Source organism: Pyrus communis, chromosome 15 (genome assembly GCF_041283825.1).
Source record: "Pyrus communis isolate YQ-2024b chromosome 15, ASM4128382v1, whole genome shotgun sequence".
Lineage (NCBI taxonomy): Eukaryota > Viridiplantae > Streptophyta > Magnoliopsida > Rosales > Rosaceae > Pyrus > Pyrus communis.
The window spans coordinates 41370330-41389904 of record NC_142579.1 but is presented as its reverse complement, the minus strand read 5'-3'; the positions used below and the strand labels follow the sequence as shown (position 1 = coordinate 41389904).

Here is a 19575-nt window from a genome sequence, read left to right as displayed (position 1 = left end):
TTACCTACTATGAAAATTAATTTTATGAAAATAATATCTATTGTTTAATTTTATACCTATAGTATAATTACATGAAAATAGTTTACCTACTATGAAAATTAATTTTTTGAAAACAATATCTATTGTTTAATTTTATGAAAATAATTTACCTACCGTATAATTACATGAAAATTAATGTGCCAACTTTTTAAACTTGTAACAAAATTAATTTACCTACTTCTTTTTATGGTAATAGTATACATAAATGTAGAATATATGTCCGTATATATTTGATCTAATTAGGTTTTGGATTGGAGGAGTTCACACAAAATTAAAAATATATTAAACAAATTAAATGTCTAAAAAGAAACGTATAAGAGATTTGGTGGCATGATTTTGTAAATAAACACAAATTTATGGACATCTTTTATCAAACATGACATCATATCTAAAATTTGGGTTTTATTTAGAAGTTATAATATATGTGGGTTTTTGTCTATAGTTTAAGAATTGCAAGAGCTTAAATCTAAAGAACCCAAAAAAGTATCCCACCCCTCTAAAAATTCTTAACCCTTGATTGTTAGTTGTAGGTAGTTGTTTTTCTGAATTTTCTTGAATATATTGCCGACCTATGCGTACCATTTTAGTTTGTTGCATCCATGGTAGCTTGATCAGAAAATATCACCTCTTCAGCTCTCCGACATAATCTGAATGAGATTATGGCAGTATACCTAACGGGGACCATTTACAGTACTCGATCAAACTATGATGCGTAATCAGCAAACAAGAAGTAAAAATCAAACAATAAAATTTTATTTAATAAAAAATTTATATTAATATTCATTTTTGATATGTTGGACGAGGTTCTAACTAATAGATAAGTAAGCGACCACCTTTGTAGACAATGATAGATTAGTTTATGCCTAATTATATAATAAAATATAATTAAGGGAACACAACCTAATTAGACTTCGATTAAGCAAATGTGATTCGTGAGGGAGAGAAGGTCAAAGTATGAATAAATTAATAAATATACTTAAGCCGAGTATGTAGGTCAGCAAAATACCAAACCCAACTGCCCTTCTCATTTTTATGCCCTTCCCCTAAGAAATTCCTGGGTTTAGGTCTTTTATTGGTTTTGAGGTTTTTCTTTATTGCTTCCATCATCCCATTCAACCAAGAATTGTTCCAACCCAACACTTTGGCATACCTTTTTTTACTTCAGATATATATATGTATAATATATTACAAGCTGGTTTGAAAGTTCCTTTCTTGCCCTAATTCCCTTTCCAATGTTCAATGCCACCTTAAGAAGTTAGGCTAGCTTTAGTACCGATCATCGTTTAATTACAACGTTATTAAATCACAGTTAAGTTTAAGTATCACAATATACAAGCTAAGAATGATGACTGACAAGAGATGAGTAGTTTGTGATTCAAAACTTCATATTCGACGACTTATATCTTCAATCATCAAACATATATTACAATTTTAAGAGTTCGACTCTCGTTCGCTTCTTTCACGTTTTAATTAATTTTCGGTTTTTATGATGAAACAAAAGAATAAAACCTTTCATAACTACCTATTTTGAGTTTATCTTTTGTGTGGTACTACATGTAAGAGAAATGCTAGGGAGAGTTTCAAAAGTAAAACTCTCAATGAACTCTCTATCATCTTATGTTTTTGGCACAATGTATTACTAGCCTCTTCGCACGCTCACGTGCGTGCGAGAGGCTTTTTTTTAATCACAGGCACTAAGTGCGCCTAAAGATGTCTTGTGTTAGTTGTTTTTTGTTGTAGTTATTAGGATGTCTTGTGTCAGTTGTTTTTTGTTAACATGAGAGTATTAATATTAAAATGTGATGTGACAGAAAATTCATAAAGAGTCTCACTTTTCGAGAGTATCTCATTAACTATAATATTTGTTGTGAATCTCGTGTTCATAAATCATGAATGTTTAGTCTAATTTTCTGTGTAGATCTTTGACGAAAAGAATCGATATATTTCTGCAGTTTATATAATGCAATGGATCAAATATGTCTGGGAGTCAACATTGTTCGAGTTGAAAGGGACCAACGAAATTATAATTTCGATAGGCCTAGACATCACATTGACAATAATTTTTTGTGACACCGTCGGAGTTTCCAATTTTTGACCAAGTTAATATTTACTCTATGAGATTGAGATTTGTAGGCATGGACTTATGAGTGTATGTGTACCCAACTATCAATAATTTTCTGAATCTCTCCGAGGAGCAGTCACTCAGATAACAGTAAATATATAAGCACATCAAACTTTATACTTTGGCCTGCCCACACTATCAAATCCTACCATTTTTAAGATCTGGATTTGGTTGACTTAATTAGATCCACAAATTTGACTCGTATAATTAACATTTGGTTTAAGTTAATGGTTTAGAATTTGGAGACACGTATTATTGACACACATTTTGATAACTATTTTATAGGCTCATTTCGTAATGTATTTTAACGATTCAACCCATCTATATTTTAGCACAACTTTCTTCCTTGAAAGAAATTAGACAAATCTAAATCATTAAAACATTCATTTGCAGTGAATAAAATAGACTAATATACTTCTACAAATACACTAAATTTAATCCAAAAATCTTATAGTTTCAGATTTAAATATCCAAAGATCGTAAAGTTCAAATTTAAATGAAAAAATCAATACAAACGTGAACCGTCTACTTGAAACAAAGAGAAAGCATTGAGCTGATAAATTAAGAAAGTGTTATTGACACTCTAAATCTCATTCTACACTTCTCACAAGTGTATTTTTCTTTCCAAATATAGAAAGTTTGGAATGTATAATGTAATTTTTGGAGTGCCAATAACATTTATCGATAAATTATTGTATTTTGTGTATAAATTATTGTGATTGTCGGGCATTTACTCTTTTCACCCACATAGCTGTAATAATGGTAATATTGCTTCATGTTTTGCACACAGAAATGTAAGAATGTTTTGCCAGGAATCATATTTTTGTAAATGTATTTTAACCAAACAATTGAACGAATGTGCTCGAATAAATTTACGTCAGTTTTGACCATAAAGATTGTTTTTGTAAAAAAAAATCAATTTAAACTAAGATCGTTTAGTCATCAAATTGTATAAAAACAGATGAACGAAATTAATAAAAACATTACGAATCGTTTATGTAATCGCTGCAATAGATTGATTAAATAACTTTTTTTTAATTCATTTTTTTTGCAAAAAATGATCTCTGCAAAGTAATTCAAAATATGAACAATTCTAACAATAAGCACAGAACTCTGTAATTCAAATACGAAGAATTCTAAGTAGAAGTTTCTACTTATTCTTAAGTACTTAATCATTGCTTTATTAATAAATATGATGCACCACACCACCAATAAAAATATATATATATATATATATATTATGAATAATTTAATAATTGATAAGTTTACTAATCCACATGTTGCGGTGGTGGACCGTCATGAATCATGACCTGATCCACTTACATTTTTAAAGGGAAAAAAAAAAATATGAGCTTCCTTACTTTTAGCTTACACATTAATCAAAACCACTCCACCACATAAAACCAAACCAAAAACTTTTATGTATTTGCCCGGTTCGGTTGGCTTTGGATCTCGATTTTTCAAATTTCAATTTAAGCTTTTTTAAACTTTAGTTTTGTCATTCTTGCTTTAATTGTAAGTTTTATCATAACTTTTAGTTAATTCGATCACGTGTAGAGCATATGATCAATTTGTAGTGAGATGTACATAAATATAATGTTATGTTCACAAAAAGAACTAATAATATTTCGATATATGATAAGAAATAAAATGAAGTTGAGTTGAAACTACACATTTGCAGTAAATTTCACCATTATTTTAACTTTTTTTCTTCGTAAAGTAAAGTTTTCTCGAGCGTCTCAGAGCGTAGTAGACAAGGGTTCCGACAATAAATACATTGTTTCGAGCCCTTGGATATACATCACCCCAGAGGTTACAAAGTAAAGACTACGTGGTGAAGCCGCCGATCCAAATTTGGATATGATGATTTAGTTCAGATTGAAATCGGACCTTAGGTCGTGAATGCAAGTAGAAGGTGCCAAAAGCAAGGTAAGAGTGCGAGACACCCTTTTTAAGTTAGCGAGATGGAAGAATCTAATGGGCTTGTTTCTTCACCTTGGAGTTAAGCAAAAACAACAATATGAAATGATTGAAAAGAATTACAAGTTTAAGAAGCTCATAACCAAATTTAAACTTGAGATGGCAAGGTGGAATAAAGCTTAGATATTTCAGGAAACATTGCCAAACATTTTCCCAGAAAACAAAACATAATTTAAAAGAGTTTCGAATTACGGAATGTTAAAGCGACATTAACATTAATAGACACACAGAATTAATGAACGAGATTATCAAACGTTGAGTGGGGCCTAACGTAATTCTACCCAACACGGTGGTCCTTTTGCTTTTCACCTTTTTTCAAATTACTGACCTAATAAAAAAGGAAATTAAAAAAATAAAAATTCCTCAATCAAAAAATAAAAAGGATTAAATAAAATCATCAGCTGCACCCACCCTCACCCAATCCACATGATTTTGTAGCATTCGCACCTCTTCTTCCTCCTCCTCCTCTCTCTCTCCCTCCCCTCCTCCTCCTCTTCGTCTTCTTCGCCTCCACTGTCACTGATTCCGCGTTCTTCGCATTCCCGAAAGACCGAAGCTTTCAGTGGCCGCACCAGAGAGCTCCTCGTTCGAATCAGTCGTCGATAGTAGCAGCATTTTTTATGCTCTCGAGGCACCTAAGACCCACACTGTACGACGCTGTTGGAGGTCGAATCCAACCCCAAAAGCCCAAAGGGGGTCTCCGTCGATTTTTGTTTCCCTTTAAAGGGGAAGTAGATTGTTTTTGTTGATTAAATTATTGGGTCGATTGAAATGCAGAAGTGCCAGCGATTTTTCTGGGTTTTAAAGCCGTTCGGAAAATCGCCGGCGAGTTGATGGAATCGATGCCCGTAGTGTTTCAGTTTCCCGCATTTCATGGAGGTGATGATGCGGCGTAGTCCATGTCCTTCTCCCAGATTCGCCGTCGTCGTCGTCAAGGTCAGCTCTTTCAGTTTTTTCAATTTTATTTTTCACTTAGACGATTCGGAGTTTTAAGTTTTTGCGTTTTTTTTTTCCTGGAAAAGTTGATTTAGGACTTTACGGTGTGTTTGGTTGCTGAGAAATTGCGGGAATGGATGGGAGAATTTGGGATTTTGGCACTGCAATGACCCTAAATTTGTTGTCTGTTATCTGTTTTTTTTGTTATTTCATTTTCCCGGGAACCAAACAGCGGGTTAGGGCTTTCCTTTATTCTGATTAGGTTCATGGAAGCAGCTGTGTTTAGTACGGAATGGATTTCCACTTTCCAAGCTATTTGCTTTTGCTTGTTTATGCTTCCATCTAATTAAACTTTCCTTTTGTGGAAACTGTTCACTATGGGCTGAGGGGTCACATTTCAGTTTCTTTTTTTTTAGGCTGATCTGTGGGTTGGGTTTGGTCAATTGTTAGTGTTTATGTTTTTTGATGTTGAAGCAGATTCGGGTCGAAGCGAGACGAAACAGTGGCATTCACTTTTTGTGCTAATTTGAGCTACTAGGATTTGGAAACTTCGTAGTTTGATATCCGTTTTAGCTATTCCGAGACTATATATGTTAGATCGGCCACTTCTTTTGGTTTTGTGAATGTATTGGGATTGTGTGTAGAGTGGTTGATCTTTCCCCTCCGATTTGTGTCATCATTAAGTTTGGGTCTCTTTTGAAAACCGAGGTGTTTAAATTTGCTAGCTTCGTTGACAAATGTGGGTTTTTATTTTTCTTTTGCTTCAGGTTATATTGCTGTTTATATGGTTGCAAGCTAGTAATGCATCACTCCAAGAAAACACTCTGCAAGGGCAAAGCCCAGAATTGTTATCCGATAGCATTGTTTCACATTCCTGCATTCATGACCAGATAATCAAACAGCGCAGGCAACCTGGTCGCAAAGTGTACACTGTTACCCCGCAGGCGTATGAGGGGTCTGGTGTATCAAAACCCCTTCACCAAAAGGGTAGGGCGTTACTTGGAATTTCCAAGTACTCTGTACAGCAGAAGGATATTAAAAGGCCTATTAGAATATATTTAAATTATGATGCTGTTGGTCACTCTCCTGATAGAGATTGTCGTAATGTTGGTGATGTTGTGAAGCTTGGGGAGCCTCCTGTTATTTCTCTTCCTGGCTCTCCTTCTTGTAATCCTCATGGTGATCCTCCAATTTCTGGTGATTGCTGGTATAACTGCACTTTGGATGATATAGCTGGGAAGGACAAAAGACAACGCCTCCGCAAGGTTAGATTGTCCTATGGTATCCACCTGTCTTATTCTTTCGAGTTAGTACTTCATGCAACCATTGTATGTTGTTCTTATTCTACTTTGTTCATGCTGCTTCTTGTCTCTGGATTCTGCTTAATCAAACAGTTTCTATGTCAGTTCATAGTAGATATAATTTGCACATGGTAGATGAGTGTATTGGCAATGATACATAATGATGTTATTCGGTCCGGGAAAATTGAAGCATGCATGAAACTAATCTTCAGAAGTATTTAAATGCAGGCTCTAGGGCAAACAGCAGACTGGTTCAAGAGAGCCCTAGCTGTTGAACCTGTGAGGGGGAACTTGCGGTTGAGTGGGTATTCAGCATGCGGCCAGGATGGAGGTGTACAACTACCACGTGAATATGTTGAAGGTATCTTACTTGCAGGGTGGCCATTGTGTATCAAGCTCATTGCTTCATTTGATTTTAGTTTTTTGTGGCAAGTCTCATTATGTGCACATACACTAGTATCCTACTAACCATATTGTTGATCTTTTACAGAGGGTGTTGCTGAAGCAGACCTGGTTCTTCTGGTGACAACAAGACCTACCACTGGGAACACCCTTGCATGGGCAGTGGCTTGCGAACGTGATCAATGGGGCCGTGCAATTGCTGGTAATTTGTTCATTGAGCATTGTTTCCTAGACATACTTGTGCCTTTCTTGCAATATAAATCAGGACTGATAGTATCTTTTTATATTTTTGGGGGACAGGACATGTAAATGTTGCTCCTCGCCATTTGACAGCTGAAGCAGAAACTTTACTTTCTGCTACTCTCATACATGAGGTCAGTTGGCTCTTAATGAAATTTGAAAACATGGATGTGCTTTCTTATTGATTAAAATGTGTGATCCTTTCAGGTTATGCATGTTCTTGGTTTTGATCCCCATGCATTTGCTCATTTTAGGGATGAGAGGAAAAGAAGGCGTAGTCAGGTAAAGACTATTACTAATGCATCAAAATATTCCTTCACAACCTCTTGAAATCTATGTATTTTGGTTTAAACTTTTGGAAACTTCAAATAGTACATCTCTGCCATTATCATTTTTCCCCCATTCTTAAGGCCTATAAGATTTGTATCCATCTAGGTGCTTTGGAATTGCAAGAAATGAGATACACTCCTTGACTAGAATTTGAGTTCTGCCTTTATCAGTCTGCCCCATTATACTAGTGTATGGTCAATTGAGTGAAATTTTAACCAGCATGCTACTTTGTAATCGTATTCAATGTACCAAAATACTATTCTTCTTCTTTCGAAAGCATAATCCTCGTGTCTTGTCGCAACATTTCACAGACAATAGCTCATGATCTGCATAAGAGCCTTTAGGAACATTTAGATTTTCCTTTTGTACTTGTCCTCTGAAATTTATTTTTGAAAAGCATTGCTGTTTCTTTGATGCTTGATTATGGAAAGTTAATCTACGCTCTGGCCTCAAAATTTTACCTGCTATCAATTTATAGGTTACAGAACAAATAATGGATGAAAAGCTTGGGCGTATGGTGACTCGTGTGGTTCTTCCACGTGTAGTCATGCATTCAAGATATCATTATGCGGTAAATATCTACTCTATTTATTGTGCATGGATTTGCTGTGCTGCTCAAGAAAGCTATATATTTTCAGAGAAAATTAATGGTTGAATATTTTTCTGGCAGGCATTCTCTGAGAATTTCACGGGTTTAGAGCTAGAAGATGGTGGAGGGCGTGGCACATCAGGTACTCTAAAAGTTGTATGCTATGCTGCAGATGTTGTATCACCAATATGCTGTACTTTAGTTAAAATTTATGGATGATCAGTTATATAACATGAGGAGCAATATTTTTATGTACTATATTCAGGAGAGTTTGAAATGCCAAAAAGAGAATCTTTACAGTTGATAGATAGTAAGAACTGTAGCAGATTCGCCTACCAAAAAAAAAAAAAACGACTTATACCAACATCGCATTTAAATGTTTAATAATCATTGTACATCTAATAACTTTCAGGGTCACACTGGGAGAAAAGACTTCTAATGAATGAAATTATGACGGGGTCGGTGGATACAAGATCTGTGGTTTCAAAAATGACACTTGCTTTATTAGAAGATAGTGGATGGTACCAGGCTAATTATAGTATGGCGGACACTCTTGATTGGGGCCGCAACCAAGGAACTGAATTTGTTACTTCCCCTTGCAATTTCTGGAAGGGGGCATATCACTGCAACACAACCCAATCGTCAGGATGTACATACAACAGAGAAGCAGAAGGTTACTGTCCAATTGTAAGTTACAGTGGAGACCTACCCCAGTGGGCACGCTATTTTCCCCACGCTAACAAGGGTATAATTTTTGCATTTGTAATTTACTGTATCATATTTGAACTGGTTAATAAGCATTTCATCATTTGGGGTATTGTAATATCAGTTACCCATAATACCTGGTTTGAAGCTTGATGTGAGTTCTGTTTCTTATGACCTTTTCAGGTGGGCAGTCCCCACTGGCTGATTATTGCACCTATTTCGTTGCCTACTCTGATGGATCATGTACTGACACTAACAGCGCTCGACCACCTGACAGAATGTTGGGTGAAGTACGAGGAAGTAACTCTAGGTGAGATTTCAAAGCCAATTCCACCTTTCTAAAATAGGAACATTGCTTTCTTATTGAGATGTTGGATGCAGTTATAAATTGCAAGATGTTGCTAATGATTATTCATCTTGTCATTTGTAGGTGTATGGCTTCATCCTTGGTACGTACAGGGTTTGTACGGGGTTCTATGACCCAAGGAAATGGATGTTATCAGCACAGATGTATTAACAATTCGTTAGAGGTATGTTATTCCAATGATTGTGCTCTTTTTCATCTGCTCTAGATTATTGGGTGCACATTGGGGATTGCAGTAGCTTTATCAACCATAAAATAGACAAGCGTTATCTTTATATTTGAAGCTGCTTCATATTTTATTTCCCCTGCAATCTTCTTGTCTCATATTTAATTGTTTATCGATTTTCAGGTTGCTGTGGATGGTATGTGGAAAGTATGTCCTGAAGCTGGTGGACCCCTTCAGTTCCCAGGATTTAATGGTAATGATGCTGTTCTATCTATCGTTTTCCTTCTTAATCTTTCCATGTGCATTACCATGATTAAAGCTTGAAATATTCCTCTTTCAGGGGAATTGCTATGCCCGGCGTATGATGAACTCTGTAGTAAAGCCCTAGTTCCTGCAAATGGACAATGTCCAAAGTCATGCAATTTCAATGGAGACTGTGTTGAAGGAAGATGTCACTGTTTTCTAGGGTTTCATGGTTCTGATTGTAGTAAACGTAAGCACCTCATATAGGGTTTCATGGTTTTTATCGTATTGAACGCAAGATGCAATGTTATACCAAGTTATGATGCACCATTTACCTAGAACCACTACTGAAATTATGATATTTGCAGGCACCTGCCCAAGCAACTGTAATGGACGTGGAAGCTGCCTTTCTGACGGGCTGTGTGAATGTAATAAAGGCTACACTGGTGTTGACTGCTCCACTGGTATGCACTCTTTTTCTCGTTTTTCTTCTTCCAGTTTGTCTGTATGGCTAATTTAGCCAACTCGAGAATGATCGCCTAATTTTCAGGCACTTGACTGATGCCAGTTGAATTATTTAGGACCACCTTCTAAATTCTTTGCACCGTGTCATGTTCACGATGACCGCTAATATTATGACTATCAGCTGTTTTCTGATAACATTGCTCGTGTATGGAATGCAGCGGTTTGTGATGAGCAATGCAGCCTTCATGGAGGTGTTTGTGATGATGGAGTGTGTGAATTCCGCTGCTCTGACTATGCAGGCTACTCATGCCAGAACAGCACCATGCTCCAGTCCAGTCTTAAAGTTTGTAAAGATGTGCTGGAAAACGTCAACTCTGGTGACGGACAGCACTGTGCACCCAGTGAACCAAGCATATTGCAGCAGCTTGAGGATGTAGTGGTCATGCCCAACTACCACCGTTTGTTTCCTGGTGGCGCCCGGAAACTTTTTAGCATTTTCAGAACCAGCTACTGTGATATGACCGCGAAGCAGCTGGCTTGCTGGGTAAGTTGCCTCCCACTCCACAACCCGACATTCCCTTCTCATTTTCTCCATCACCTTCACTCGCCTTTATCATCTCTCTCCAATACTAAGAATCCAACCGTGTCCTTGCAGATATCAATTCAAAAGTGTGACAAGGACGGGGACAACAGGCTCCGCGTCTGCTATTCAGCTTGTCAATCGTACAATTCGGCATGCGGGGCTTCGCTCGATTGCTTGGATCAAACCCTATTCAGTAGTAAAGACGAAGCACAAGGGCAATGCACAGGCTCTAGTGAGATGAGAACGTCATGGATTAGCAGCATATATAGTTGGTTTTCAAGCAACAGTTCCTCAAAAGGGAGGTCTGTAAAAAAATAGGCAGTTCTATTTCCTTTTTTTTTAGTAATTTTTTTAGGGTTGTAATTTTAGGGTAAAGGTGGTGGCATTTTAATGCTGGGCCTGTTAGATGTTAGGGTTCCATTCAGCACGGCCCAATAAATTAAAAAAAAAAGTTGGGCCGGGTAGGTGAGCTGTGGCTTTCAAAGATGAAGGCTGCTTGTAGAGAAATTTAGATATGCAAGGGGGATTGCAAAAAGAGGGAAAAAAAAATTAGGGAAAGAAGCTTGTTGAGTTGTTTGCACAGTGGTTTGGCCCAAGGCCTTGAAATTTGAAAGGAAGAAAAAGCCTTTGAATTTCGGACTTAGCTCGGAACTTTAGCGTTTTTTATGTGGCTTTTTTTTTTTATACGCTACCCCCGCGCCCCGAATTCAACATCGAACTCGCGTTCCTCCTATAGCTTAAATTTCGCCACTTAATCTCCTGAAACTCAATTTTCATCCCACGTTACTTGAATTCTGTTTGTTCCGTGAAATTTGCTCATGTGACGTCCACATGGCATAGAGAAGGGTAGTTTTAGCCAGAGGGGGCAGCTTGATAGATCATCTTTTTAAACCATATTTTGTAAACCACAAGACGTGGCGGTTGATGGTTGGATTCCTTTTCAATAACATCGTTAGTTTGATGTGTTTCATTAGTGTTATTGCATCGTATTATGGAAATCAGATTTAAAACCTCAAGTACGGTTCTCGTAAGGCATCTTTTCAGTTGATATACCAAACCCAAACTCAAGTTAAATGTCCTAAACTTATTTAGTAATTTTTGTTTCCTCGATCGGTTCAAGTTTTCGTTTTAGAGTGGCTCAAAATGGTCGGAAAAGATTCTCAAATTAATTAGTATATTACTAGGGAAAAAAAATAAAAATATGTGAAAGGCTTGTAGTTATAACCACATAATCTCTCTTTACAAGAGAAACCATGCGCCAACCATCATTTAGCTTTGGAAATTAAGACAAGCATATGCAAATGCAAGAGCATGAAATTTTATAGATATCTATCATATGCATATGAACATGACAGTCTATTTCCATCGTCGGAAATGATAAGCACATATACTTTTAGCCTCACACATTTTTTATTAATCATGATCGTCGTTGTTTACAGAAAACATATAAAAAATTAAAAATATATGTGCAAACTACCACTCCTTTCTCTCTTCTCTCTCTTCTTCTTCCCTCAATTTTGAGCTTTGAGATTCAGGAGTCTGCTAATCACATATTTAACTAACCACCAATCTAATCATAACATATTAAACTAATTGCAACGGGAAGAATCCACGTAACGAATCAAATTTAAATCAAGCTGCTAACTAAAACACTTACAAAAAAAAGAAAAAAGAAATGATACGATCCACAATAACGAAGATGAATGAGAATTACAACTAGAGAAATCTACCTATAATTCGAGAAATAATTAAGCGAGCATAACCACACACCGAGACTTGGTCATAAAATTTCTAACATAATAATAACTGTGTGAGAAATTTTATTTTTGTTTTTGAAATAGAAGGAGAGAGGAAGAGAGTGATAGAGAATGTGAGAGTGGGAATTTTTTTATTTTGTATTTATTTTTAATTAGAGATATGTTATAATTACATGTAGGCGATACTTTGAAAAAAAAAAATACAGCAAAATTTAGTTGTGTGAAATTACATTTCTGCCCCATATTTCTTATTCATGTTCTGTTTTAATTAGAGGGTTAAACTAATAATTTTATAAGGTTTTGGTTGACAATGAGTGTTTTATTAATTAGTAGAGATGTAATAATAATATTAATAATAATAAATTTGCTACATAACCCTAGCCATATCATATGAGAAACATCATACACCGATTAATTAGTCTCCCAAGAAAACAAATAAGGGTTTAATTAAACCCATAAGTACAAGGGTCCTTCATATCTAAAATTTAATTTCTACCAATACGAATCTGCAGATTAATGGATCATTAGCTTATGATGACCCGGCTGGGCAAAATGTAATCAAGTAGTCCGACCCGGAACAGGTACAAGTGCTCGAAGCGTCATCGTAAGCGTAGCTATACGCAGTAGGGCACGCTGTCTTGAACATCTCCGAGTATTGCGTCGGCGAGCACGTCTGCGGCGTTGCGTGATCCCCAGTACAGCAAAACTCCGGCGTGTTAAATGCCGCGCACGCGCTCCTGCACGCCACCACCACCCCAGAACCCGAATCCATCACCCGCAGCTCCGCCGGACAGCTGCCGTTCAAGTCCGTCACGCACCCCGCGTACTGGCAGTCACCGGTTCCGCCGGTGGCCCACAACCCCATACCCACATTGTAACCGTCCACCAGGCTGACGTCATAGAAGTCCTTGTCCCCCTGGTTGGACCCGATTGTGAACTCCGCTAGTGTCACAGGGGGCGCGCCACCGCCAGCACATTTTAACGATCCGCAGTCGCCGGTGACGCAGTTTCCATTTCCTGCGTCGTCGAAGGTGCAGCCGGTTCGCGCCCAGAACCTGCCGGACCAGCCGGGAGGGGCGGTGAGCTGGACCGATGTACCCGGGGCCAATGCAAAACCGCCTTCTCCAAGAATTGCAGCGCCGTTTCCGGAGAGAGTTCCCGGCCAGACTGTGTAGGTGCAACGGTTTTGGAGCGTGAATTGTGTCGCGTACACTACATCACCTGCAGCTGCATTTAGAGGAACATTACCCAGAAACAAAAACAAGTTGATGAGATTAAGTTAATCACTGTATTAATTACCGTAATCAATCGAGTTTAGTTGTTGAGAGGGATGAGGTTCGTACCTAACGAGAGGAGAGAAAGAAGAAGATAGAGCTTAATCGCCATAACTGAAAACGAAGAAAGAGTCGAGGGCAGTTGTTGAAATTACGATTTAATCTGATCTGGTGGTGTGAGCTTCTGCTTGGCGATTGTTATTTATACGCGTGTTCCAGGGCTAATTTTGGTATTTTAAATTCTTCCTCTCTTTCCGTGACGTGGTATAAGATGGTGGGGTGTTTCCCGATGCTCCGGAAGCACTAACGTTTACTGGGTAATGCACCAATGGGAGCTCGCCATGTCATCAAAGTATTGGCGTGCAATCTTTTGTTTCACCACTTTCCGGTGGATTCTCTACCCTCTCATTTCCATACTCTCTTCATACTTTTTTGTTGTGATGTGTGGTCACAGTTAAGTCATGTCAATATTTTATATTAATTTTTTATAGAAATAATAAAATAAAAAGTAATAGAAATATAAAATGTTGACGTGGCTTAACCGTGACCACACAAACAAGAGAACATGGGGTGAGAGTATGGAAATCGGAGAGCAAACAATCCACATCCCCACTTTCCTATTTAGGTACCTTATTGGTTATTTAGCTTTAACTTTTTCTTTGCTTCTGAACAGTAATATCTGATGTGTAATCGTGTCAACCATTTTAGCAATTTGGTAATTTTTTGGTAATTTGGTAAATAAAACAATGCGCATAAGATTTGAGGTGGGATGTGTGTTTCTTGGAATCCCGTTTAGTGGTTTGCATATACAAATGACACAATCTTTCAATTTTAATTTCTTTTGAATGCATGGTGGTAGCAAAAACTTTGCCTTTAATCAATCCTCGTTAGAACAACTTTTTTTTAGGGCTACAATTTCGAACATTACACGTAAACGCTTGAAGCAAAGATAGGACCTCATGTGTACACTATTGACACTGCTCATCTAAATGTTTTATCAATAAAATGATAATTTTTCTTATATTTGTGATGAATGGTATGAGTTATTGTATGTTAGTAATACATCATTGTATTATTTTTGCGTGTTAATCAACTTGTGGCTTGATACGAACACAACACACACACACATACACACACATATATATATATAAGGGTAAACATGACATGTGTCATCCCTCCCGTATAAATACATCACAAAACGAATGGCTTGGGCCTTAGTCGTTTCCCGTTTGGAAAAAAGGCTAATGATGACTTGATTCTTTGATAAGATGATATATATTTAAACTATTCTTACATACAAGGAGAGTCATTCGAACATGAATAATAACGCAGACACATTACTCTAGTCAGCTGGCCTGAACGGTTGGTCAATTATTGAAAGACAATGTTTGGTCACAAAGATCAAATTTAGGCGTCATTTGAGAAAAGCAATGAGTGGGCAGACGGTAAACGAATGATTTTTTACAGCAGAGCCATGCAAAATGCGTTTTCGTTTAATTGTTGGCACTGTCAGGGTTTGATTGTTTCCTATTGTATGCAAGTTTCTCTTGTTTGTTTTAAGCATAAAGACGAGAATAACTCCAAATTTTTCTTTTTTTATCTGTGTAAGAAAATACTTCTTTATAAAAATTAAAAATAAAAAAAAATAAAAAAAATAAAACACTTATATTGTGTGTCAAATTATTTAATAAAGATCCGAGTTGCTTTTACATGTAAGCATCTTTAACTTTTCTATCGAATATTATCAGAAGCACTGAAAGCACTTCAAACAAGACGCTGTTCTTTTTATTTGTACTGTACAAAACAAGTTAACTCATTGCAGGAAGATAACATCCAAAGCTGAAGATGTTAGACATTCACAGCAATTCTGTAAAACAATGACAAGTCTCTCCTGGGAGTCCAAAGTTCCAACTTTACATATTTCAAGTGGTCTACTTGTAGATCTATTTATGTGGTTTCAAAGACTGAAGAATCCCCGAGCAATAGCATGCTACTAGCAAAATTTGCAGCTCTCCTTAAATTATGTGCTGCAGTGACTAAAACAATGAAGTTTGTATCTATTGCTTGCCTCAAGACAATGACTGGTTACTTAGGTTGGGATGGGAATAAACCGTTACGGTGACGTCCTAGTTGTTCTTCTCCTGTTTCGGTATAAGAAATTTGGCAGCCAACACACGCAGGTGCAAGTCCAACAATATATAGTAACAGTAAACATTCCAAAAACACTTCAAAAATTGGTAATTTGCACATTTTATTTCTCCTGTAATTGCTATTCAATTCTTGCTCTATTGCAAACACATGTTGCTTGAACAAAGTCTAAAATTGGCATCGGTTGAAAATCAAAATAAGTGGCTGTGGCAAGGTAAGCACATGATAAACCGATGTATACTTTAAACCAGACAGATGAAAAAATGGCTAGGTAAATCAGCATGATAGTCAAAACAATTACCAAGATAAAATTTACCAAGCACTTGAATGTAGAAAGCTCTTCTTCTCCTCCTTCATTAGGAAAATGGCCTTGATCGTCAAAATCGGACAGTAGATTGTCCTTGAGCCTGAATGCTTCTGTTAACCAAGAGGCTGCATCGGTGTTAGAAGCGGGGATCTCTTCGATAGGGATGCGCCGAACATGTATGTGAACTTCTGATGGATCCACGCCGAACGCATTGTCTAGAAACGAAGGGCATTGATTCTTGTATGCGATCGTCAAGTCATAAACTGCAGCACAATATAGATCATCAGGGCTCATGTGCGTTTAATACGCGCACGTGCGCGCACACAATTTTCAAAATGTTTCGGTAAGAAATTTTGTGGAAAAATCAGAGTGGAGTTTTGTATAAAAAACCTGCATCCAAAGAACTTCTTAGAGTTTCCAAGCAAGCACAAAAGCCTTTTGTTCTTGGAAGCAGCACATATGACAGTACAGGAAGTCCAGTTTCAGAAGCAAACAACTGACTCTTTTTGCATTTTTCTTCACTGTATAGATACAAAAAGAAAACTAAATATTCATATATTCATCTGTTAAATCAAATAAATACAAACCCTAGCATGCAATGTAGATGGTTGCATGTCGAAAAATATGAGATGCAACCAATGTTTTTGGAAATGTTTCTGCAATATAAAAAAGGGGGTCCAAGACTTATGTGGCATTGTAGAGAGGTACATAAAAAATAAGGCAATACTGTAACCAGAAATTCTCAGTGCAGAATGTCTGTGTTATAGTTGGGCTAATTATATAACCAAATGGAGATTAATAACCTGAATATATTAACTTCAACCTAATAATCTAAAAGTACATACAAATGCATTGATAAAAACAATAGAGGGGGTAAAAAGTAGTACTTATAATCAGTTCCTTCAGGAAAAATGGCGAGCCAAAGAGGGTCTGCAGGATCAGCAAATGATGAAAGCATTTTCCGCATAACCGGTTCATCAGCTTCCCACTTCCTCTTCAACGGGATGAACTCTAGAATGTGAAACCCCCAACCGAAAACAGGTATCTTCATCAAGCTGCTCTTTAGCACATACTTGATGTGTCCGAGAGACCCCTTACGCAACGCGAGATCCCACAAGTACATCCAATCAACCTCGGTTTTATGGTTGGCAATGAGCAGCGTCCGTTCCTTGGGTGGCACGGTGTCACCAGAAAAAACCACTTTCGTGCCGTTGATCTTCTCGAAAAGGAAGGGCCACAAGGCCAGCCAAATGCCGAAGAGCAAGGAGGTTGCTTTTCTGCTGATATGTATGCTCAAAAGGCGCAATAATACAGCAATGATTGGAGCAAAACAGACAAGAATCGTGAACGCTGTCGAGAGAAATACTACTAAACATAAGACACCCCTCACAACTCTAAGAGGGGACAAAGGCCTGTGTTTTAGTTTACAATCTGGTTTCAAGGGACTGCAAACATCCATCTCGTTCCAGGAAAAACCTCCCTCAATGCAGCTGCAATATTAATAAAATGTGGTTTTGAAATTTACTTCACATGTCCCTGAATTTAAATATGAACGTAATAATTAAGAAACAAAATAACACTGTACATAAATATGTAATAAACTGAATTGTGGCACAAAATTGGAGCTTTATTTATCATGCAGTTTGGAATAGTTTGCAATTCCACCAATGCATGATGACTTTATTAACGTGTCAATAACAATTTTTGAAGGGAGACTTCCATATCTTAATATATCCTCACAAGTTGGAGAAACTCATATAGTGACTTTTCATTGACATGTCAATAACAATTCCTTAAAGAAAACCTTCAAACCCTAATTCATCCTTAAGATACAAAGACAAGGCATCTCTGGTATGAAAAACAAAGGGGTTGTGATGATTAAATTTTCACACATCGATGCCACTACATTTTGGGTAATTGAGAAATAATCACGAACAATTATAAAGGTAGAAATTCAATCTCAAAACACAAAATAAGGGAAAACAAAACAATTTACGTGTGTAAAGGAGTTTAAAATTCAGAAAAACTGGGGAAAAATATTGATACCTCATGCCAAAGTTGAGTTAGAGAGAAGTTTTTTCTCCGAGAACGAAGAGTACGTTTGTGTTGTTGAAGAAATCCAGAAAAAAAGACAAGCGGGTTTTGAAAAAATGGCCAAAAATAAAAGGCCATTTATATATAACTACACCAAAAATATAAATGCCAAAAACAATGTCGCTAAATGAGCAAAAAGGAAAATATCATAAATAGGCAAATGATATTTCCAGGATCGCTAGAACTCGGCCTATTTGTGTAAGTCGTTTGGGATGATGTCTTTTTTTGTTTACCGGTTTAGGTAAATGATGAGCAAAATTAAGTGCGAATATGGAAGTATTTATTTTTGTAGAAAACGAGAACGAGTCAAAAAGCTAAATTAAAGATGTTAGATTTGTTGGATAAAATTTGGTTGGTGTAAAATAAAATACATTGGACGACAAAATTCGATAATTTGATTGAAACAACAAATCTACTAGCTTCCTCCTTGATATATCTGAAAAAAAAAAAATATTAAGTGGAAAAAAAGAAAAGCAATCTTAGTTTTCACTACTACGAGAATCACGAGTGCTGTTTGGCGATGGAGTCTGATGCAAGTTGAGCAGCAGACTGATGGATGTGCCTCAACGAATCCATCCATATCTGAAGGGATAAAATTGCAGAGAAGATCCAAGTTTTTTGTTTTTGACAAAGCGACACTTCAATTTACTTTTACGTACAGCAAAAAAGGTTGAAACTTAAGCATGAAAAGACACATATACTGTCATAACTGACTGACTTAATCAGATTAAAAGCAGAACATTTCTAGTTATGGAAACCAAAATGAAGAATTGACAATGTACAAACAAACAAACGAAAGACTAACCAGCTACAAATTAAGATCTAATCCGACCAAAAAAGTCATCAATCACAAGAACAGGAAGACTCAAATGTCAGCGGGTGATCAAGATCAAGAAGACAAAGTGCAAAACAAAAAAAAACATGTGGATGAACAAAACTTTAGGGCAAATATGAAGACACGTACCTGTTCTTTGTGGCTCGATAATACTTGTCGACAATGTCATGTGTTGCTAAACATTGGATTCATCCAAATACATGTTGGTAGGAAAGGGAGTGCAATCGTGAAAATCAAGGAGAAAATTGAGTTGCTAGTGATCAAGCCACGGCCGGCGTTGATGAAGGTTGATAGAGGTAATCAAAGTACGTCGGGGCTGATCGGATTGAATTTGGATGACAAAGAACCCAAAAAAAAAATTAAAAAAAAATAAAACTGGGTTGCATCAAATCCAGGTTTATCCAACAAAAAACAAATGCGATCAAGTTAGAAAATGGTTGCTATATAACAGGGGAATTTGACTCTCAGCCTTAACTATGAATTGGGTTTTCCTTCGCTTTTCTTTTAGCCCTTATGTTTCTGGATTTGGGCTCTACTGTATTTGTAGTTTGTTTTGTGTTGGGCCTTTAGGCCCAAATTATCACCAAATTTTGCTAGGAATCATGATTAGGATATTCTACTTTTCGGACGGATGGAATCGGAATCATGAGATTCTAATTTCAATTCAAGTATTTCCGGAATTTTGAAATTTAGTA

At 36.9% G+C, this 19575-nt stretch overlaps 3 protein-coding genes across 4 annotated transcripts; 1 reads left to right on the top strand and 2 right to left on the bottom strand.

The window, feature by feature from the left end:
• Positions 1 to 4506: 4506 nt before the first annotated feature.
• On the top strand, positions 4507 to 11108 carry LOC137737785 (uncharacterized). The gene is made up of 16 exons (XM_068477342.2): positions 4507 to 5077; positions 5845 to 6342; positions 6607 to 6739; positions 6869 to 6982; positions 7081 to 7154; positions 7228 to 7302; positions 7829 to 7921; positions 8021 to 8081; positions 8352 to 8684; positions 8828 to 8954; positions 9075 to 9174; positions 9358 to 9427; positions 9515 to 9667; positions 9786 to 9881; positions 10101 to 10426; positions 10538 to 11108. Exons 1-16 carry the CDS (start codon positions 5015 to 5017, stop codon positions 10781 to 10783), a joined length of 2562 nt encoding a protein of 853 aa, XP_068333443.1. The 5' UTR covers positions 4507 to 5014; the 3' UTR covers positions 10784 to 11108.
• Positions 11109 to 12539: 1431 nt separating this feature from the next.
• LOC137747218 (pathogenesis-related thaumatin-like protein 3.5) lies at positions 12540 to 13672 on the bottom strand. The gene is made up of 2 exons (XM_068487288.2): positions 13566 to 13672; positions 12540 to 13449 (listed from the first exon to the last, which is right to left on the bottom strand). Exons 1-2 carry the CDS (start codon positions 13606 to 13608, stop codon positions 12752 to 12754), a joined length of 741 nt encoding a protein of 246 aa, XP_068343389.1. The 5' UTR covers positions 13609 to 13672; the 3' UTR covers positions 12540 to 12751.
• A 2021-nt stretch (positions 13673 to 15693) lies between these two features.
• Positions 15694 to 19209, bottom strand: LOC137728025 (putative 1-acyl-sn-glycerol-3-phosphate acyltransferase 4). Of its 2 annotated transcripts, none has more exons than XM_088686435.1 (4): positions 19010 to 19209; positions 16839 to 17441; positions 16342 to 16472; positions 15694 to 16214 (listed from the first exon to the last, which is right to left on the bottom strand). In XM_088686435.1, exons 2-4 carry the CDS (start codon positions 17408 to 17410, stop codon positions 15766 to 15768), a joined length of 1152 nt encoding a protein of 383 aa, XP_088542561.1. In that variant the 5' UTR covers positions 17411 to 17441; positions 19010 to 19209; the 3' UTR covers positions 15694 to 15765. The 2 variants fall into 2 exon arrangements, with proteins under 2 accessions (XP_088542561.1, XP_068323005.1); XM_068466904.2 differs by lacking the exon at positions 19010 to 19209 and adding an exon at positions 17998 to 18324.
• Between the last annotated feature and the right edge of the window lie 366 nt (positions 19210 to 19575).